Source organism: Heteronotia binoei, chromosome 6 (assembly GCF_032191835.1).
Source record: "Heteronotia binoei isolate CCM8104 ecotype False Entrance Well chromosome 6, APGP_CSIRO_Hbin_v1, whole genome shotgun sequence".
NCBI lineage: Eukaryota > Metazoa > Chordata > Lepidosauria > Squamata > Gekkonidae > Heteronotia > Heteronotia binoei.
Window position 1 is genome coordinate 40,878,053 of NC_083228.1, and position 20,794 is coordinate 40,898,846.

The window sequence follows — 20,794 nt, forward strand, 5'->3', positions numbered from 1 at the left end:
GCAATATGTGTTTTAGAAAGATGGTTGCAAAGAAAGCCTATCCAAGTATACCTTATGTAATCCTGCATAAATTACTTAGAATCACCTTGTTTGGGTCGCGGAGTAGGATTCCATTCTGGCACATTTCTCACTATTGCTTCCACAGCTTGTCCAGCAGCAATGCGAGTATCCCAATTTGTACTCCTTAAGTGTACCAACACCTTTAAGAAGTTCAAACATTAATTATTTAGGTCCCATACCTTAAAGCAGATATTTAACAGCTATGTTATATTCTTTACCGCTTTCTAATTACAACTTCTCCATCATATCTGATAATATACTGTAAAATCAAACATGTAGGGTCACTTCTATCCATATAGTTCACTGCTCTCAGGTAGAAGCATCTCAGAAAATCTGCCAAGGTGAAGTAATAGTTGGCAAAACATTAAGCTTTTAAATATATGAAACTCTTGGAGACGACATTTCAGTACTAACACTCCATGCCTTATTCCTCAGTCCTACTGAAGCGAACTGTTTCTGTAACAGATATTTGGGTACATTCCTTATCAGAGAACAGAGGCAACAGGTGAGACAGAAGCGCTTGCAAATATATCCAGAAATATGTCTGGCCCATCAGCCTACATGTACCTTTGCAGAATGCCACAGAGGACTCAGTAACTATACCCACAAAGTTATACATCAATCATCTCCACTGATTTCAGATGTTGTGACTCCAGAGTTGCAGGACTGATACCACATTCACCAGGAATCAGCACTTGATGAAAACTAGGTATTTATTTCAAATAAAACAAGTAGACAATAAGCTAGTGAGAAACATGTTTTATCATTTAACTAAGCAGAAGACCTTTTATCAGCCATCAGCCTTTAAATGAAACTGCTTACATCATAATCACCAGCATGAAATGAATATTGCAGAAATTCCTTTTAGGGAATTTAATAATCAGGAACATCATCATAATAGTAGTCAAAACATTCAAAAATTACTTACCTTTGCTAAAAGATTATTCAATTCGTGGGGATGAAGTTTCACAACCTCCCCAAGTTGTTGGGCAGCGGCTTTCCTCGTTACAGGTGTTGTGCCAGTATCCAGTAAAATAAAGAGACGATCAAGTCTACCACAAATGACAAAATAAAAATAAGTGAACTTAAAAGAACCATCTCTGAAAAGCTTGAAGTCGCTTATAACATTCTAAAATCCACAAAACCAGATTGTGCAGTTGATGCTCTTGATTCCCAGTTGTCTTGATATTTCTTTCACTGGGTTTAATTCACAATATCTGAGGAGGCTACTAGAATTGGGCATTAAACTAGGAAAAGATGTTCAACAAATCCATCAAAACTTGCCAGTAATAATAAAGGTATCCTTTTAAAAGTCAAATAGGCAGCAGCCCAATCCATCACAGGGAATGGATTCTTCTGCAGCAAACAAGAAGTCGTGGGCAACCTAAGTTTTTGCAACCAGGAACAGGTGTTCCTTTATGAAAATGGCTGCAGTTACAGCCAGTGACCAGTAAAAAAACTTTGCTATGCTACTACATTTTCCCTTGACTTCTGTAGGTCTAGGAGACAAGAAGTCCTCACTTCAGCCTTTGTAAGGATATGAAGCCATAATAAATAAAAAGGTAAGCTTACACCTACTCATTGGCATTTTTGGCTTCATGGAACATTGAATTAGACAGCTGGCTGGAATGTGAGCCCTAAAGGCTACTAAAGAACTTTCCAGCCATTTGAATTTAGTCATTCTCTCTCAAATACTGCAATGAAAATGGTGTTGTCATGATTTGAATGTATATATGTGTGTTCCTTTAATTGTTGATAAGTTGCAGTAGAGAAAGGAGGGTCAAAGAGGGAAATGAGTGAGTGAAGTTATTGGTTTGTGACAAGTGTGGGCAGAGTGTGTGTAGGAGAGGGAGAGAGAGAGAAGTCAACCAGCAGTTAACTCTCAGCAGAGTGACAGCAGTTAACTGTCAGTTGTGGTCAGTCAACAGTCTACACAGTCTGAGAAGCAGTTTTCTTATTAGAATCCCATACTAGTGCTGTGAAAGGCATCAAGATTCTATAGAAGAAAAACAGAAATACTTAGATGGCATATTAGGGGCTAGAGAGTCAAAACCAAATATTGTCAGAGTATTTCAGGAGTGAGAGAGACACAAGCTGTAAGAGTTAAGAAGAGAAAGGAGGATTTTTGAAAGAGACTTTGTTTGAAGTGAAATACTGAGCTCCCAGTCAGAAGTTATTATTCACTGAAAAATTAAGCTATAAACATTTTGAAACCAATATGCTTCTTGTATAAATAAAGTTTTATTTTGTTTTATATTAACCCGGAGTCCTATGATTTTTAGATATAAGAGTCTCATCCTCAGGGCCACATAAAGTCCAAAGAAGATGCTTTAGAGCTTGGGCACCAATTCAGTTGAGAACATTAAATAAAGTGTTTGGAATTAAATTCCTGGTGGCAGCATTAGAGACAAATTAAAACAAGTTGAAAACATTAAATAAAGTGTTTGGAATTAAATTCCTGGCGGCAACATTAGGTATAAATTAAAAGAGAAGTTGTAACAGGTGTGATCACACAATTACCTAAATTATGATGGTTCAGACTGACTTACAATGTGGCATAATGTCTGTTTGTTTCTGAAGCCCCTGGAAATCTAGAACAATCCTTCCTTTAACTTTAATTGTGTGAAATATTGGGGGGGGGGAGACAAAATTTGCAGAAAACAAACTATCCAGCATGTTACTTTGCAGAACAAGCAGTTTTTCCCAAGTTTATTGCACTCCCTTACTTCCCTCCCCCCTCTAATTATGGGATGATTCTTAAATTTATTATATGCAATATAGTCATGTCAATTTTAGCACAGCAACTATGCATTATAACTGCTTATTCACTTAAGGACAACCACTACTTACCAAAGCCAAAACTAGGCTCAATTAAAGTGGAGTATGTATTTTAAACTCCTAAATATGGCTAATCAATGTTGAGATAAGACATCAAGGCAAATACTTCTCTACAAGTGAACTAGACCTTCAAGTTCAAATATGTACTATGACATTAAAAAATGGAAGTTACTTTGATCATAGACTCATAGAGTTGGAAGGGACTCTAGGGTCATCTAGTCCAACCCCCTGCACAATGCAGGAAACTCACAAACACTTCCCCCTAAATTCACAGGATCTTCATTGCTGTCAGATGGCCATCTAGCCTCTGTTTAAAAACCTCCAAGGAAGGAGAACCCACCACCTCCCGAGGAAGCCTGTTCCACTGAGGAATCACTCTAAAGGTCTGGAAGTTCTTCCTAATGTTGAGCCGGAAACTCTTTTGATTTAATTTCAACCCACTGGTTCTGGTCCTACCTTCCGGGGCCACAGAAAACAATTCCACACTATCCTCTATATGACAGCCCTTCAAGTATTTGAAGATGGTGATCATATCACCTCTCAGCTGCCTTCTCTCCAGGATAAACATGCCCAGCTCCTTCAACCTTTCCTCACAGGACTTGGTCTCCAGATGCCTCACCATCTTCGTCGCCCTCCTCTGGACCCGTTCCAGCTTGTCTATATTCTTCTTAAAATGTGGTGCCCAAAACTGAACACAATACTACAGGTGAGGTCTTACCAGAGCACAGCAAAGCGATACCATCACATCCCATGATCTGGACACTATACTTCTGTTGATACAGCCCAAAATTACATTTGCCTTTTTAGCCACCACATCACACTGTTGACTCATGTTCAGCGTATGATCCACTAAGACCCCTAGATCCTTTTCGCACATACTACTGCTAAGACAAGTCTCCCCCATCCTATAACCATGCATTGGATTATTCCTACCTAAATGCAGAACTTCACATTTATCCCTGTTAAAATTCATTTTATTGATTTTAGTCCAGTTTTCCAGCCTGTCAAGGTCATCCTGTATCCTGTTTCTGTCTTCTTCTGTGTTTGCAACCCCTCCCAATTTTGTATCATCTGCAAATTTAATAAGCATTCCCTCTATTCCGTCATTCAAATCACTGATAAAGATGTTGAACAAAAACAGGTCCCAAGACCGATCCTTGAGGCACTCCACTTGTCACTCCTCTCCAAGAGGATGAGGAACCATTCACAAGCACTCTTTGGGTGAGATCTGTCAACCAGTTACAGATCCACTTAACGGTAACAGGATTCAAACCACATTTTACCAACTTGTCAACAAGGATAGTATGTGGAACTTTATCAAAAGCCTTATTGAAATCAAGATAAACGATGTCTACAGCATTCCCCTGATCCAGCAAGGTAGTCACTTTCTCAAAAAAAAAAAAAAGAGATCAGGTTAGTCTGACATGAGAATGGTTCTTGAGAAAACCATGCTGGCTCTTAGTAATCACATCCATTCTTTCTAAATGTTCCAGGACCGACTGTTTGATGATTTGTTCTAAAACTTTTCCAGGTATAGACGTCAAGCTGATGGGTCGGTAGTTACCCGGGTCGTCTTTTTTCACCTTCTTGAAGATGGGGACAACATTTGCCCGCCTCCAATCTTCCGGCACCTCTCCTGTTCTCCAAGAATGCTCAAAAATAATAGCCAGAGACTCAGAAATTACATCTGCAAGCTCTTTTAGAACCCTTGGATGCAGTTCATCTGGTCCTGAGGACTTAGTTTTATTTAAAGAAACTATTTGCTACCCCTATGCTGATCCTAGGTTGGAACTTCATACCCTCCTTATATGTTCTGTTTTTGCCATGTTGAGCACCGTTTTCCTCAGAAGAGAAGACTGAGGAAAAGTAGGAATTGAGCAGTTCCGCCCTCTCTTCGTTACCTGTTACAATTTCACTTTCTTGCCCTTGCAATGGGCCTACCAATCCTTGCTCTTTTTCTTACTCTGAACATAAGAATAGAACCCTTTTTTGTTGTTTATAGCATCTTTGGCCAGCCTAAGCTCATTCTGAGCTTTAACTTTCCTAACTTTTTCTCTACAAGCACTGGTGATTTGTTTATATTCATCCTTGGTTAAAAGGCCCTCCTTCCAATTCTTAAAGGAGTCTTTTTTATTTCTCAAGTCTTTAGAGAGCTGTTTATGGAGCTGTTTTTCCATGGCAACTGGAACAGTTGTTTGGGGCTCCCAACTTCTATGCAGGCAGAGAGCTACCCCAGATGCCTGTCTGATGTGTTATAGATGGATGGCTGATTAGCTGAACAGGTACAGAATGGAGGTTTATTTCTACAGCTGCAGCTGATTCCTGAGTCCCTCTAGCCTCAGTCCATCACTGTCAGCAGGCTACACCACCACTTCAGTTGCAATTACATCTGACCGTCCAAATTAGTTGTAGGGCAGGAATCTCCACTCGCTTTCACTGAAGTCATAGCAGCTTCTTTTGCCCTGACACCACTGCCATACTGTACAGAAAGGCAGTCAGAGTGAGGGATAGTGACTGCTCCCACCCCCCCCACAACCTATAGCTGACTGCTGGGCCAACTGCTGTAGCTGCTACTCAAGCAGTGACAAGAGATGGAGACTGGACCTCATGAATTAGCATAGACAAGTGGGGGCTCATCTCTACCTCTTTCTTGACAGGCTGCTGCAACCCCCAGGTTACTCTGCAGCGGCTGGACCCACTGCCTACCCCCCTGCTTTGAGTGGCTCCTTTGGAGCTGCTCCAGCAGGCTCACCAAAGCTTCCTCCCCCCCCCCCTTCCCTCTCTCAGTGACTCATTCAGAAATGCTTGGGCAGGCTTACTGAGAACAGGGGAGGGAGGAAGCGTCAGTGAGCCCACCGCCTCCCTGTGGCATTGTCCGGGAACTGCTCTGAATGGCTCCCAACATCTATCACAGAGGGAAAAACATTAAGGGGCTGGGCAAACTGGAACTGACCAGATGAACTGACTCAAATCCCTCCCCTACTTGACTATGTCTGGGGCCAGGAAGCTTTTAGAAAGTCACAGAAGCTATGTTTTGATACAATATTTGATATACTGTTTAAACTCTAAGACTCTGATAGCGACATCACTATCTCTAAGGCACAAGTAATGTACATGGTCATCTGTACCATGAAGGCTAAGGCACTAGCTGAGTCCTGAAGCCTCTTGGGAAACAGAAACAAAGATTCAACTATAGAAATAAACACAAAATAGGTTTAGCAGGGGACCCAGTCTCATTTGAGGCCCCAATTCCACAACAGTGACCAAACCCCAAGAGTCTCCCAGTATCAGTCATTGCTGCAGCCAGGCTCTAGGGTTTTGCTGCTATCGCAGAAGCAAAACCTGTGCATGTACAGATGCTTATTTTTTTTTTTACTTTACTTGGGAAATATAAACATCCCAGATTTTTCTGCAAACCTGGGGAGTCCCCCAAGTGTGCCGAAAAATCTCTTTAGATTCTTTGTGGCCCTGATCTGAGGATTTAGCTATCTGCAGCTCATGGCCACATGTGCCTAAGAGTATACAGACAGACCGTGGGATCTCCCAGCCTCCAATCCTTACCTTTGCCTCCCCCTGATGGTGGAAGTTTCAGCTGATGCCACTGCCACAATATGACAATGGCAAGGGATGGAGGTTGCCCCCCCCCCACAACTACTCTATAGCTTTCTGCTGGGTAAACCCCTGCAACTCAAAAAGTAGCATTATAGCAGACTTTGTTAGCTGAATCCCCCAGGCAATCAGATGAGGGATGCCTGGGTATATGTTGTTCAGCTCCCACTTATGGGCAACAGAGGCCTAGAAACTGATGTAACCAACACAAGCATCGTCCTCCCCTGCTACATGGATATCAATGGAAATGATACCGTACTTGATGCAACTCTCCCACAGGCAGCAGTCAAGTTTATTCATGGTGACTGATGTTGTGCTATTTTGCTTGATACAGCAGTACATAGTGACTGTTTTGTCAGTGGCTAGTAACACTACTGATTTGCATCCTGGAGACAGTCCCAAAGTACCTCATGCACTGCCAGAAACTGTAGTTGATCTGAGACTTCTCTTGGGAGCAACGTGGGAATCGATGTTGCAGAGTGTGCCCCAGTGAGGTATCTGTTAACTGGAAATGTGGTTCAGGAGTAAGCAGCACACTTTAATACAAATCTCATTGACAACTTCACTACCACAGAGATTGAAGAAACCTTGCTGGTTCTCTTTTGAGTTCTACTGCCTGCAGAAATCGTGGACAAGCCAAATCCAAAGAAGCCTGATAAGAAGCTGACCAAAGCCAACAACTGTATTGGAAGCAGCTGGATGTCCCAAAAGGCGCTGAACGTTCCCAATAGTCTGAAGTGGCTGATAGTGTTATCATGCCCATGAGTGTAGCCTTGAAGGATGGAGGCCACATCATTGCCCATCAACATCACTATAAATGAAAGCTTTTATAAGCATTTCAGTGTGTTCTGTCTTATCGCTTAAGAAACTTTTCCCCTCTAAAGCCTGCAATGTGCACCTTTTTCACTTGTGAGGTCTGCAGAACTCAACTGAGCATATTTGCAGAAGGCCACTGCAATGGACAGAACATGTACTTGGACTTCAAGATCTATTTGCGAGTGAATCTCAAAGTCTCATCCCTAGAAGTGGATGTTGAAGACTGATGTACAAATTATATGAGGTCTGATGCAGCAGATACTTCCCAACAGGAATTACTGATGACATCTCATGCAGATTTTAAAAGATACTGCTCCAGACGTATCTTCCTAAAGCAGGGGTCCCCAACTCCCTGACCACGCAGCCTGGCGGCCCTGCCCGCACCGAGGCACTGCGCAGCCTCACCACCCTTCCCCCCCTCCGTTTTCACCATTTTAAGGCTGGGGAAGGGACAGTGAAGTGCCTCCCTGGCTCTTGAAAGGTCGATCCCCCCCCCCCCGATCAGCTGATTGGCGGGGAAAACTGCAGCAGCAGTGATGAGTGACCCGCTGAAAAAGTGGCGCTGCCCTTCCCTTCTCCCCACTTCTTTCCCACATCCAGGAAGGGAGTGGAGAGGAGGCAAGGGCAGTGCAACGTTTTCAGCAGGTCTCTCGCTGCTGCCACAATTTCCCCCACTGATCAGCTGATTGGGGGGTGTTGGCCTTTAAAGAGCCAGGGAGGTGCTTCACCACCCCTTCCCTGCCCTTAAAATGGTGAAAACAGAGGGAGGAAGAGGTGCTGCAGGGTGGCGAGGGCAGGCCGAATTCTGTGCCCCCACCCTGGGGCCACTGGAGCCAAAAAGGTTGGGGGTCACTGGTTTAGAGCACACCAGTGTTCCCTTCTAAGGTGAGTTAGTGTGAGCTAGCTCACAATTTTTTAGCCTCTGGCTCACATATTTTTGTCTTAGCTCAGGAAAAATGGTCCCAGAGCAATCTAATTTGTGCGGTAGCTCACAAAGTAGGATTTATGCTCACAAGACTCCACAGCTTAGAGAGAGTATTGGAGCACACATTCAACAGTTACGAGCCACTCCACTTCATGTGTATCTCTCCCAATGTCCTCATTAGTTCCTTCCCCCAGCCTTTACTCAGTCCGTTTCTTCTTTACCATCTTTACCGTTTTCCCCTTTTAATCTTCTCCCTTTGTGATTCAGCCTCTCCCACTCTTCATTAATCAGTTCTGAGTGTCCAGCCTGGCCTCCTCACTCTGCGATGCTTTTGTTTCATGCTCTCCTTGCTGGTTCTTCTGCCACCTCTCTGCAACTCTAGCAGTGCCCCCTCACTTTGTTATAGCCTGCCTTTAAATTCCCCAACTGGCCAGCTGACTTTCTCATTCCCAACACATCACTTCCACATGCCTCCTACGCTACCTCCAGCAGTTGCCCTGTCTTCCTTGGGCCTGATCATATATTACAAAGATATTGCTTTCAGTGGTTTCTTCCAAAAGTATAAAGCTTTCTCCCCTCCCTCTCCACTGGGCCTAAATGTTGTGCTTCCAATTAATTCCCTTTCCCTGGGATGCCTCCACTGTGGAGTTAGATAAAAAAAAATGACACAAAAGAAAAGCATAGCCATCCAGCTGTAGACAGAGACTCTCATTACATCTTGTCCGATCCACAGAAGCAGGTTTAACCCACAGCTCTTTTGTGATTTGGAGTACAGTTGAGAGAACGAGTGAGGCAACAGGAACATGGGCCTGTTTCAGTGGGCCCAAAGACAGGATCAGATTGCTGAGGGGTTGTCAAGAGAACTGGATCCCCAAGGCTGCCACCATCCTAATAATTTGTTCTGAGTAAAGGCAAGTGCCTTCCTTGGGAAGGAGAGACTGGTACCTAGAGGATTTATTTTAGATTTTGTTGTATTGTGTTTAATATCGTATGCTTTTATGCTGTGACCTGCCCTGAGCCCACTTTGGCAGGAAGGGCATGACAGAAATCAAAATAAATAAATTCACCCATGCCCACCTTCCCCAGCTGAGGGAACCCTTCTCACAGTGGAAAACAGTCTGGATCCAAACTTTGCTGATGCTGGTCAGCACCAACCATACTTTTAACATCTCATTCCCAAAAGTTTTAATGGGTTCATTGGTCAATTGCATAAGAATGGGAAAAAAGGAACATTGTGGCATATTAAAGGGTAACAGATTTGTTATTTCTAGTCCAAATTTTCTTTTAGGTATGAAAAAGTCTTCTTTGGAATAGATGCAGCACAAATTCTGAGAAAATTAAAATGTTCTGGATGGGATGATATCCCAAGGCTTGCTGCAGAAATTTCTCAGACACCACACCACTGAGACAAGCTGTGTTCCATCTGGTCCAAGTAAGAAGCACAATGCTTTAAGAGGCATTTATATCCGGTACAGCTTGGGAGCACATTTCCTGAAGGACAGCAAAGAGAAAAGCTTCTGGCGCTGAATGCTTTCTGTTTTATTTCTGTATTGCTTTAATCATTTGGCCAAAGGTTAGGACAAAAATCTTTTAATGTTGTATATTTCAAAGTATGTATATTTGATAACTGGAAAAAAATCTGAGGTTTAAGAGCTTCTCTACAACATTCTCCTGCAAGTCCCGCCCCCCAACCACAGCTCTCTGGGCAGCAGCAGCAGCAAGGAAGACACACAATGATAAGGCAGTGAAGCCTATATTATGTCCAACAATGCTGCTGCAATAAGGAATCTCAAGACAGACTGGGCAGTCCTGGGAAGCAATGCTCCCTGGAATCCAGCTGTGATTGTATTCAACTATATAACAAAGGGGAAACAGATTCTCACAAAAGGAGATGCCAACCAGACTAAAATAAAAATTGGCATTTGGGAAAACTAGATCTCCCTTGTCTGAATATATCAGAAATATATCAATATAAAGTTTCCTTGTCTGGAGAGTAGTTTGTATGCTCTGAATATACCAATATTGTTGCCTTGTGTGAACAGCTGTTTGCATGCCCTCAGTCGTTTATTCACAGCTTGAGGGGCATAAAATCACAGTGATGCATATGTGGTGGGCAGTAGTGGATTATGAACCACTGTAAAAAATTCTGGCACCATTATTACCACCATAGCAAGTAAATATATATTTCCTTCTTTTTGAAGGAAAAACCCGCAAAATACACTTGAATTAAAACTATCAAAAGTAATTATGCATTAAAAATTAGGGAAGATACTGCTTCTTAACTAAAATGGCTTAGCATGTATTTATGCAGTTTTAAATCATCTTAAGTACAAGTGAGTCTGATACCTAAAAACGTAAAAAAGGAAGCATTCAAACATGCATACTGATCCGCAAAATGACATAGCTCGCTAACTGCGCTCACTGCTGTCAGCCAAGTTTATAACCAACTACAATTAATTCCAGTATGGATCCAGGCTCAATTAAGAATGTGGATTTTGAACTTGGACATCTTAATGGCTTGTGTTCAGACAACCTAAAAGATTGCTTCTATGTTCTTGTCTATGCCCTGGGATCAGTTGAGGAGGTTCTGATGCAGAAACCCACACTTCCTCTGGTACACCTAATAAGGACTCACATGAATACTCTCAGCTACTGACCTAAGCTTTGCAACTCTCTCTTCCTTGAATTTTGCCTCACTTCCTCCCTGAAGGCCTTCCAGAGGCAACAGACAGCCACCTTATCCTGGAGCAAAACTGAGAGTTTCTCCCTGATTATCAAGTATTATCGATTTTATGCTTTGCTGGTTAAAGTGTCTTAACAGGCTCTGGGAGAATCAGCTTTGAATCCTCATTCTACTAGATGACCTTGGGCCAGCCGCACACTCTCAATCTAACCTACCTCACATAGTTAGGATAAAATGGAGACGTGAATGATATAAACTGCTCTGGGTCCCTATGAGGAGAAAGGCAGGATAGAAATAAATAGCTGCTGGATATTATTGTTGTAGCTTTACAGTGATGTTATTATCATGCTGTGTTTACTCGTGCATCAATAAGTATATGTACTTATGTATACTATACGTGTAAGTTGTATAAAATAACAAAACCAGTCATACCAGCAATGAAAATGGGGGGGGGGCCAAAAACATCCACAGTGTTCGCATACAGACTGTGATAAACTAACTACGGTACTTATTACAATCTGGGAACACACCTTTTAAAGCACTATTTGATTTTTAACACATGGTCATATGTAAGAATCATTCATAGGCAACCACTACAGTGGGCTGAAAGCTGGACTTGGGCTAAAATCTTATGTCAGGCATAAGACTTTGTGGGTCACTTGAGCACTGATATTTAACTATTTTCCCAGCTACAACAACTGGAAAACCAATATAACTACATGTGGGAATTTGGTCCTAAAAAGGTAGTCCCCTGTGCAAGCACCAAGTTGTTACTGACCCATGGGGTGATATCGGATCATGACGTTTTCTTGGCAAACTTTTTATGGAGTGGTTTGCCATTGCCTGAGAGCCCCTTGGTGCAGAGTGTTAAAGCTGCAGTACTGCAGTCCTAAGCTCTGCTCACGACCTGAGTTCAATCCTCAGTGGAAGCTGGGTTTTCAGGTAGCCGGCTTGAGGTTGACTCAGCCTTCCATCCTTCCGAGGTCGGTAAAATGAGTACCCAGCTTGCTGGGGGGGGGGGGAGTGTAGATGACTGGGGAAGGCAATGGCAAACCACTCCGTAAAAAGTCTGCCGTGAAAACATTGTGAAAGCAATGTCACCCCAGAGTTGGAAACAACTGGTGCTTGCACAGGGGACCTTTCCTTTCCTTGCCATTGACTTCCCCAGTCATCTACACTTTACCCCAGCAAGCTGGGTACTCATTTTACCGACCTCGAAAGGATGGAAGGCTGAGTCAACCCTGAGCCAACTACTTGAAACCAGCTTCCTCCAGGATCGAACTCAGGTCATGAGCAGAGCTTGGACTGCAGTACAGCAACTTACCTCTCTGCACCACAGGGCTCCTGATTTGGCCCTACAGAGGGCCAAAACATATAAAAATATGAAGAGGGCTAGGATTTTTTTTAATAAAAATATTTCTTTCAAAAAACCAAGAAAAGCTCAAAATCCAGAAACTAAATTAAAAAAAGAGGGGGGTGGGTGGGTAAATACATAAAGCAGATACAAAAATAACAGTGCTGGGAATAACTAACTATTTAACTGGAAATAATTTCCCAGTTCCTTCTTCAACCCATGTACAGTTACCCTTTTCATTTTGTGTAACCAGAACATAAGGCAACTTCATATTAAGTCAGGCCATTATCCATGTAGCCCAATACTGTCTTCAACTAGCAGTGGTTCTGCCAAGGCACAGTGGACCTTTTCTAACCTAAAGTTCCTTTTAATTGAAAATGCAAAGAATTGAATGAGCCCTTCTACATGTAAAACGTACACCTACTCTACCACTGAGTTATAGCCCTCCCCAAACTGTTACTGTAATTATTACAGTATTCTTATGCAAAAGAAGCACAGGCCTTCATAGAACTAAACAGAAAGTAACCAGTGACAGTAGCTTACTTTAATTGCTGTAAACTGATATCACATACAAGTACAACATTTTAATTTACATATTCAGAAATAAGCCTTTGCCCAAGAACTGGAACTCATACAATGGTCCTATTTCACTTTCCCAAAAGAAATTACCGTATATCCAGAAAAAAGCTCCTAAAATGAAACACTATTTTTAATATAATCCAGTGCTTTTAAGATTACAAACCTTGCTTTCTAAACACAGAACAAGATTTTAAGAGACTGCAGGCACAGAAATATACACCATAAAAACGGTGAACAGAGCAGGGTTCATGCAAGGCCTTTTTGCCACTGGTGACCTCCCTGAGACGTTACTCCTGAAAGCTAAGAGACTTAAGAATGACATGAAATGGGAGGGGGCCCCTGCAGTTGGATAATACCTATCACTCCCCTTACACAAGATCTAACTCTATTTGTGAAAAGGTGGAGGCTATTTCCAGTCGCCCCCCCTGCAATATACTCCGCATCCCATGCCATTAGCACAGGTCCACTGACCCCCAAGACAAGAGCATTTCTCGTATCTTCAATGGTAAGAGTAAAAGGCAAATATTTCTTCTGTGAACTCTACTTCGGTCCACTGTTCTTGAGATCCAAGTCTTTCCTATTGCTGTACTTAAAGTGATGTACTGCTAATATCCTTAAGCCAACTACCTTTCAGTCACAATGTACAATACACAGCTGGTCATCATACAAAGTTTTTAAAGTATGGAACACCTTAGCAGTTTACATATGACTGATAGCTTTAATACACTGTAGCTGCTTACTAAACATCAAAACAGTAAGACCTTTACAAGTATTTTTTTCTCCCACACAAAGCTGATAAATTAAGCAATGTGACAGAACAGATAGCAAGCAGTACATCCCAACAAGGATCCCTCTGAACCTAGTCACCAGCTTTCAGCATAGCCACCGCTATATAAAAACACATTAATGACTAGAACTAACAGTACCAATTGGGAGAAATCCCATTGGTTAATACAATTATGTGCTATTAAGACAAAAGGAAGCTACATAAGCAAAACCATTTGTTTTAAACGTACAATGCAACTACACAACATTTTCACTTGTGTCCATTACACATTTAAGCACGAGCAACAGGATTAGAGACAGAGCTTTTTATTATTATTATTAATCCAGCTGGAACACTACAGGCACACTTTAAACGTGGAGAGGCGCACACACCTATCTTAACAGCAAAATCCTCACTCCTCTTAAGTACTTCTCATTCATTTCCACCGAGCTAAACTTGACTCCCGACAGCGGGCCAAAAATGATAAGTCTCTGTGACTCGGTAGGCTGTAGCTATGCACATACTCAAATTGGGAACATCTCAGTTAACTACGGGAGGGGAGGAGGCCGGGTGGGCCTGGGCCGCTTCCACTCACATGGGGGCCTTCAGAAAGAAGCGAGGTGGGCCCTAGCGTTAGGAATGAAGGGCCCCGATCTTCAGGCCTAGGTGATGGGACTGCCTGCTTGGCCACGGCTCAGCGAACAGCCACACCACGAGGCCTCAGGAGGAAGAAAGCCAAGGCAGTGGACAGCCCTTGCCCCCGAGGGAGCGAGCACTTCTGGGCCGCCTACGCGCTCAGCTCCCGAACCCCACATCCCCTCACACCGACCTGGAGACGGCCATGGCGAGACAGAGAGACGGAGCTGGGGCCGGGCGAGGAAAGCGCCGCCACGGTTCCTGTGGGAAGGAGGGGGACAAGGCCCGGGCCTGCGGGAAGCGCGCCTCTGAGGACAAACGAGATGGCGACAACGCGCGGGTGTCGGCGGCGGCCGCTCGAGCCCCCCTCCTCCCTTCGGGCGCCTGTGTGAAGGGCAGCGACACGGGAAAACCGCCTCGCTGTTTAAAGCTTCTATTCCTCCATCACCGGGGAGAAGCCCGATGCCTGGTTTTATATGAGCAGCCATCTTGTATTTATTCCCTTCCTCCATGGAAGCCGCTTCCTGATTGGCATGAACGCTAGGCCGCAGCCAATCGCGGGCGTCCTTTGAAGAGAGGCGAGGGGGAGGGACAAATAGGGCTAAGCAGAAGTCGGCCATTGAGCTTGCTTGCCCGAGTCTTGCTTGAGGAGGCGGCCGTGGAAGGCAGAACCATTCACACTGTCGAAAAGGGGGAGGGGCTAGGACGCGGTCGTGGACACGATTTGAGCCTCCTAAATGTGGAGAGGGGGAAACAAAAGTATTAGTTTTCATTTATTAGACATGTCTAATACATTTGGCTCACACAAGAATGCTCGGTAGGCTTTTTCGCACAAGATAATTCTGTTCGCCTCCTCCCACAATCTCCTGCGATGGAATAAGCCTCCCTTTGCGACGGATGGTGACGGAACCAGAGACCCCCGCTGCCTTGGCCTTGATCCGGCGGCTAGGACTACAAGTCCCAGCGTTCTTTGCATCATTAACGTAAAAATGGTTGGATTTTTTTTTTTCTTTTCCCTAGGTTTAGTTAAGAGAGGCCAGGAACGTGTCACGGTCGCTTATCTCTGGACTTTAAGGGCCGGTGATGTACTTCTCCCAACAGCAGTAGTTCTCCCCAAGCGATCTCTTTGAAACTGCTGTCCTGTTTCCCTAAGGACGGGATGTCTAAGGATCCCATTTAGGGTTTTTTATCGAGAAAGTTCTAGGTCGGTTATAGAATTGATCTAAACGTTACAACACAAAGGAAAAGTTGAGCACGCTGAAGCTCAAACACAGTAAACTTCTAGAAGGTTGCTAAAAGCAAAAGAAGACTCACAGGTATGAAAGACTGAGCTCAAGATGGAATTCTGGCAGCGAATCCTGAACTCAAGCGCACAGGAAGAGGCCTCTGATTCTCTTCAAGGCCTCCCCTAAATGGGAGTGAAAAGCTTGAGAGTTTTACCTATTGCATGCTTAGGCCTGCTGCCTTCAAAAACAATGCTATACAGCCTATCCATTGAGTGGCAAGTTCTATACACCAAAGAATAAGAATCGGTCCTTTTGCTCCACTCTTTTCTACCCTTCCCTTTCCTTTATCTCCTACAACAGTCACTTTGTGAGGTAGGTGGGACTGAGAGCGTTCTGAGAGAACTGTGACTGGCCGGGGGTCGCCCACCTGGCTTCACATGGAGGGGTGGGGAATCAAACCCAGACTTTCAGATTAGATTCTGCTTTTAACCACTACACTGTGCCATTGCATTCTCCCTACCACATATCTATAAAAGATGGAAACTACAGGTGCTTATTTGGAAGGATATTTCATTGAGAACTCTCAAGTAGAGAGGCAGACAATAAGGCTGTAGGATACATAGAAAAACATTTTACTAATGACCTTGGCTTACCTATTGAAAAAAATTGGAAGCAGTTCACCAAGGGATGATTAGAAATATTTATGTCCCATTACATCAGGACAATTGCCCTGACCTGCTTTTATATCTGCATTATATTTCTGCCCAGGCCTGCTGTTGTAGTTGTTGTTGTTGTTGTTTTTTTTAAAGCAGGAACGCAGTTCTGGCTGGCTTGGTGTCAGGGGTGTGTGGCTTAATATGCAAATGAGTCCCTGCTGGGCTTTTTCTACAAAAATAAGTTCCTGTTGGGCTTTTTGTACAAAAATGCCCTGTTTATGCCTGACTCTATGTAGATGTGCTCACAGGTCTTTGTTCAATAGGGCTAGGGTTACCAACCTCCATGCAGGGCTAGGAAAGCTCCTGAAACTACAATAGATTTTCAGACTACATAAATCAGTTCCCCTGAAGAAAATGGCTGCTTTGGATGATGGAAGGAAGTCCCTCCCCTTCCCACAGTCCACCCTAGGGATGTCATGCCACGCCCCAGGTTATCTCCAGACTATCTCCATGGAGTGTGGTTTCCCTAGAGAAATTGATACTTTGGGGGAGGACTCTATGGCATTGTATCGCATTCAGGACCCTATCCTCCTCAGGCTCAATCCCCAAATCTCCAGCTGTTCTCTAAATTAGCTCAGGATGGTTGATGCTGGTGGCTTTGGATGGACTAGCTACACTGTCATGGGTGTTGGCCTGGCTCCTGAAGAGGGTCATAACATGGGCCTGTTGCAACCTACCAAGCAAGTGGATATTTGTATGGTAAAGGTTGCCTATCATGTCACCCAGCTGTCATTTCTCCAAGCTAAAGAGCCTTAACCTCTTTATCCTTTCTTCATAGGGAAGGTATCCCATCCCCTTAATCATCTTATTTGCCTTTTTCTGCACCTTTTCCAATGCTATAATATCTTTTTTGAAGTGCAGTCACCAAATGAAGCTGCACCATAGATTTATACAGGGGCATTATGATACTGATTGACTTGACTTGACTACTGACTGATTTGTTTTCAGTCCCTAGAATCCATGCTGATTCTTCCTCAATAGCGTTTGTTCGTCAATATGCCTACTAATTCTATCTTCAATAACAGATTCCACCAATTAACCCAATATCTTAATTAAACTGACTGGCCTGTAATTTCCTAGATCTCTTCCGGAACTCCTTTTACCTCTGGAGTTTACATTAGCTACCTTCCAGTCCCTGGGAATGGAGGCAGATTTAAGAGATAGATAGCATATTTTTCCCTTGCCACCCCAAAGCCACTTGGGTCCCCATTGTGGAGAAAGAGTGGGTCATAAATGAAGTAAAATAAATAAATATAGCTTGCCAGATGCTTGGTAATTAGGAATTACACCTTAACTCCAGACTACAAAGGTCTGCTTCCCTGGAAAAAATGGATGCTTTGGCGAATGGACTTCATGGCAATGTAACCCACTGAGGTCTCTGTCCTCCCGTTATCCATCCATAAATCTTTATATTCAGTGAAATATACCTTCCTGTGAATGTGCCTTGAATTGCGATGAATGTGTTCTCCAGCTGTTTCTGTATATAATAAATCATAAAAATGTTGAGTTCCACATACCCACCTACAATCTGTAGCCTAGATTAGAAGATTAAATGAAAGCTGTATTTAGCCTTGTGTTAAGGGTTACAGAAGCAAAAATCATAGAATGCAGCTTCTTTCAAGTCCCAAGAAAATAATGTAATGCAAGTTTTTTATGCTTCAAGTGCACAGTATCATTCCAGAATATACATTGGTTTGCATTTCCCACTTTCCCAAGCAATAGGAATTTCCAGGAAGAAAGTATCCTTTTCCTTGTGGAGAGAGTGAATATTGTAGACATGGCACTTTTTTGACATTCGTTTCTTCACAATAAGACACCCAGGTATACAATGTAAGTTTTTAATGTAGTTAAAGTATATAAGCAAGGTATTTATAATAAGTTGCTTTCTTGCTTTAATCAGTTAATTGCTGTATTATAAGGCATAAGAAGGGCTGATGACTTCAACTTTTTCACTTCTCTATAATTTTTACAGGGATAAAAAAGGAAGCATAAACTCCGAAAGCTGACATTTCAGGAAATACTAGAACAAAAAATCTCTGGTCTGAGGAAATAGGGTTGCCAGGTCCAACTCAAGGAATATCTGGGGGTTTGTGGGGTGGAGCCAGAAACAAGAGTGTGACAAGTACGATTGAACTCTGGAGGGAGTTCTGGCAACCACGTTTAAAGGGACCACATGCCTTTTAAATGCTTTCCCTCTATTGGAAATAAGGATGCACCTTCTTTTGGGGTGCATAGAATTAGACCCCCTAGTCCAATCTTTTTGAAACTTGGGATGTATTTTGAGGAGAGGCACTGAATACTATTCTGAAAATTTGGTGCTTCTACCTCAAAAAACAACCTCTTCTCTAGATTCCCACGGATCAATTCTCCATTATACCCTGTGGGAATCAGTCTCCATAGGGTATAATGGAGTGCCCAGCAGACACCCCCCCTCCCCCTGCTTTTTGATAACCCTGAAGAAGGGGGAGGGCCTCCAAACCAGAAGAACGCCTGCTCCCAAGTGGGGTTTGGCAGCCCTATGAAGAAATCAATTTATGACTAAAGAAGAATTTAGCATGGAAAAAAAGATAAATTCCACTTTAACTGGTGCCACTGCTCAGAATGTTACTCCATGGATGATTCTCTGGGACGTTTCTGGTTTGTGTGCTTTAAATCATATATTGGATACAAACCACTGGTTTGTGTAGCCTAGATTAGAAGATTAAAGGAAAGCTGTATTTATCCTTAAGCACTCATATAGGTTTACAAGGTCACATGTGTGTTACAGCTTTGCAATAGGGAATGATCTTACAGCTGTGGTTTTTCCTGTCCAGCTATTCTCCTACTTCTACCATATCCATGGGCAGTTGGTATCTATTTGGGCTGGTGGGTGGGGGCAGGGTGGTCAATGATAGGAAGAGCCAAACAATTCCAGTTCATCCCCATCCTCCTCTCTTGTAACACTGTAGAAGCAGACAACTACATTCAAAAGACATTCTAGAAATATTCATCCAGTGGGTTCCAGTGGTTTATAAGAGGAATGCTGATCTTCATATAGGTGCCAATCTAGTACAGTCTCCCATTTTGCAACTATCAGAAAGATAATGTTTGAGTCAGAAGGATAGCAGCACCAAAGGTCGTCAATGTGATCAACTGTACGAATCCCTAGTGCAAAAATCATTATCCATACTATAAAGCAAGGAGACTCTTGGCCACGTGTAGAAGATAAAGGCCTTTCCTCAGCACTGGGTAATTAACTACATACCACCAGGGGTGGAATTCTAGCAGGAATTCCTTTGCATATTAGCGCCCCCCCCCATATAGCTCCCTCCAAGAGCTTTCAAAAAAAGAGCCTTGTAAGCTCTTGGAGGATTGGCTACATCAGGGGTGTGTGGCCTAATATGCAAAGGAACTCCTGCTAGAATTCCACCCTTGCATACCACCATCCCAGAAAAGATCAAGAGTTGGTGGTTTTAGAACAGAGCTTTTCAGAAGTTAACTTTTCTTTTCAATAGACATTTTCCAAATGAGGTTTAGTGAAGACTGAGCAGCTGGCTAGAGGTTGTTGACAGGATTTGAGGTTCCAAAAAAAGAAAGCCTTTAACATTGATGGGACACTGAAACATGAAGTACACCAGAACAAGTGTTGTTGCAACTTATGGGCTTCATTGCTCTTGGGGTTCAATTATGAGACTTGAACGTTTGCTGGAAATGTTATTTTGAACCTCGTTACAAAATTGTGTTATGTCATTATGTCCCAGTAGCAGCTTATCTATTTGTGTGCCTGCATGCGCATCGCAGTGGTTTGACTGCTGCCGCTGGCTGCTTATGTATATTGTTTTCAAACAGAATAAAAGGTGTTTGTGCACCTGTGTGTGCTTTTTAGGATCTAAACCAGGTCTGGTTGTTCATATAAATTCTTTGTAATGTGAGTTGGGCACAGATAAATTTAGTCGTTCAATAAACTGATGGCATTCCTGGCAAGATATTTTTATATTGCGCCCACTTGGAGGCTGGCAACCCTGCTAGTCTGAAGCAACTGGGTATAGATTTGCAGCCTAAAACAGGTTTGGTTTTCTTTGGGCTTGGAAGTCTGTATTGGCAGGGAGGGCCCCATAACCCCTTTTCTTTGGCTTCTCAGAGCCAGTAAAAAGGCTGATGGACAGTATAGTTTTTGCCCCTCAGTAAAAGAGAAGCTTTGGTCTTCATTCTGCCTCCCTCCAGGCACACTCCCCCAGATCTCCAGGAGTTTCCCAAGCCATAGTCCCACATGACAAGGTTAAAAAGTGAGTGGGGCCAGATGGGGCTTTTACTCAGTAGGGCATCTGACTGGCCACTGGAGAGCTGATTTGCTATGCAGATTAAAAAAAAAAATTTCAGAGGCAGCTGCCATTATAATACATTTTTATTCTCACTCCTCTTATCCAGTGTATTTTTTAAAAAGTTACCCTCCTTCAGCTGGCCATCATTAGCAAGCCACTACTGCCTGGGAATCAAACCCACAGAGCTGTGAAGAGTCCCTGCCGGAGGTTTGCCAACATGTGCCCCTGATTTGTTGGCTCAAGGATGGCTGTCATCATTCCATTAGGTAGCATCGGTGCGTATTC

At 43.2% G+C, this 20,794-nt stretch overlaps 1 protein-coding gene across 1 annotated transcript in view; it reads right to left on the reverse strand.

Moving 5' to 3' along the window:
* BTAF1 (B-TFIID TATA-box binding protein associated factor 1) overlaps positions 1-14,783 on the reverse strand; it is a 58,224-nt gene extending 43,441 nt beyond the window's left edge. Inside the window, exons 1-3 of the mRNA XM_060241358.1 lie at positions 14,460-14,783; positions 989-1,112; positions 86-200 (exon numbers count right to left, since the gene is read on the reverse strand). Of these exons, the coding sequence (XP_060097341.1) occupies positions 86-200; positions 989-1,112; positions 14,460-14,473 (253 nt within the window). The 5' untranslated portion in view covers positions 14,474-14,783. The remainder of the gene's footprint in view (positions 1-85; positions 201-988; positions 1,113-14,459) is intronic.
* Positions 14,784-20,794: the final 6,011 nt, after the last annotated feature.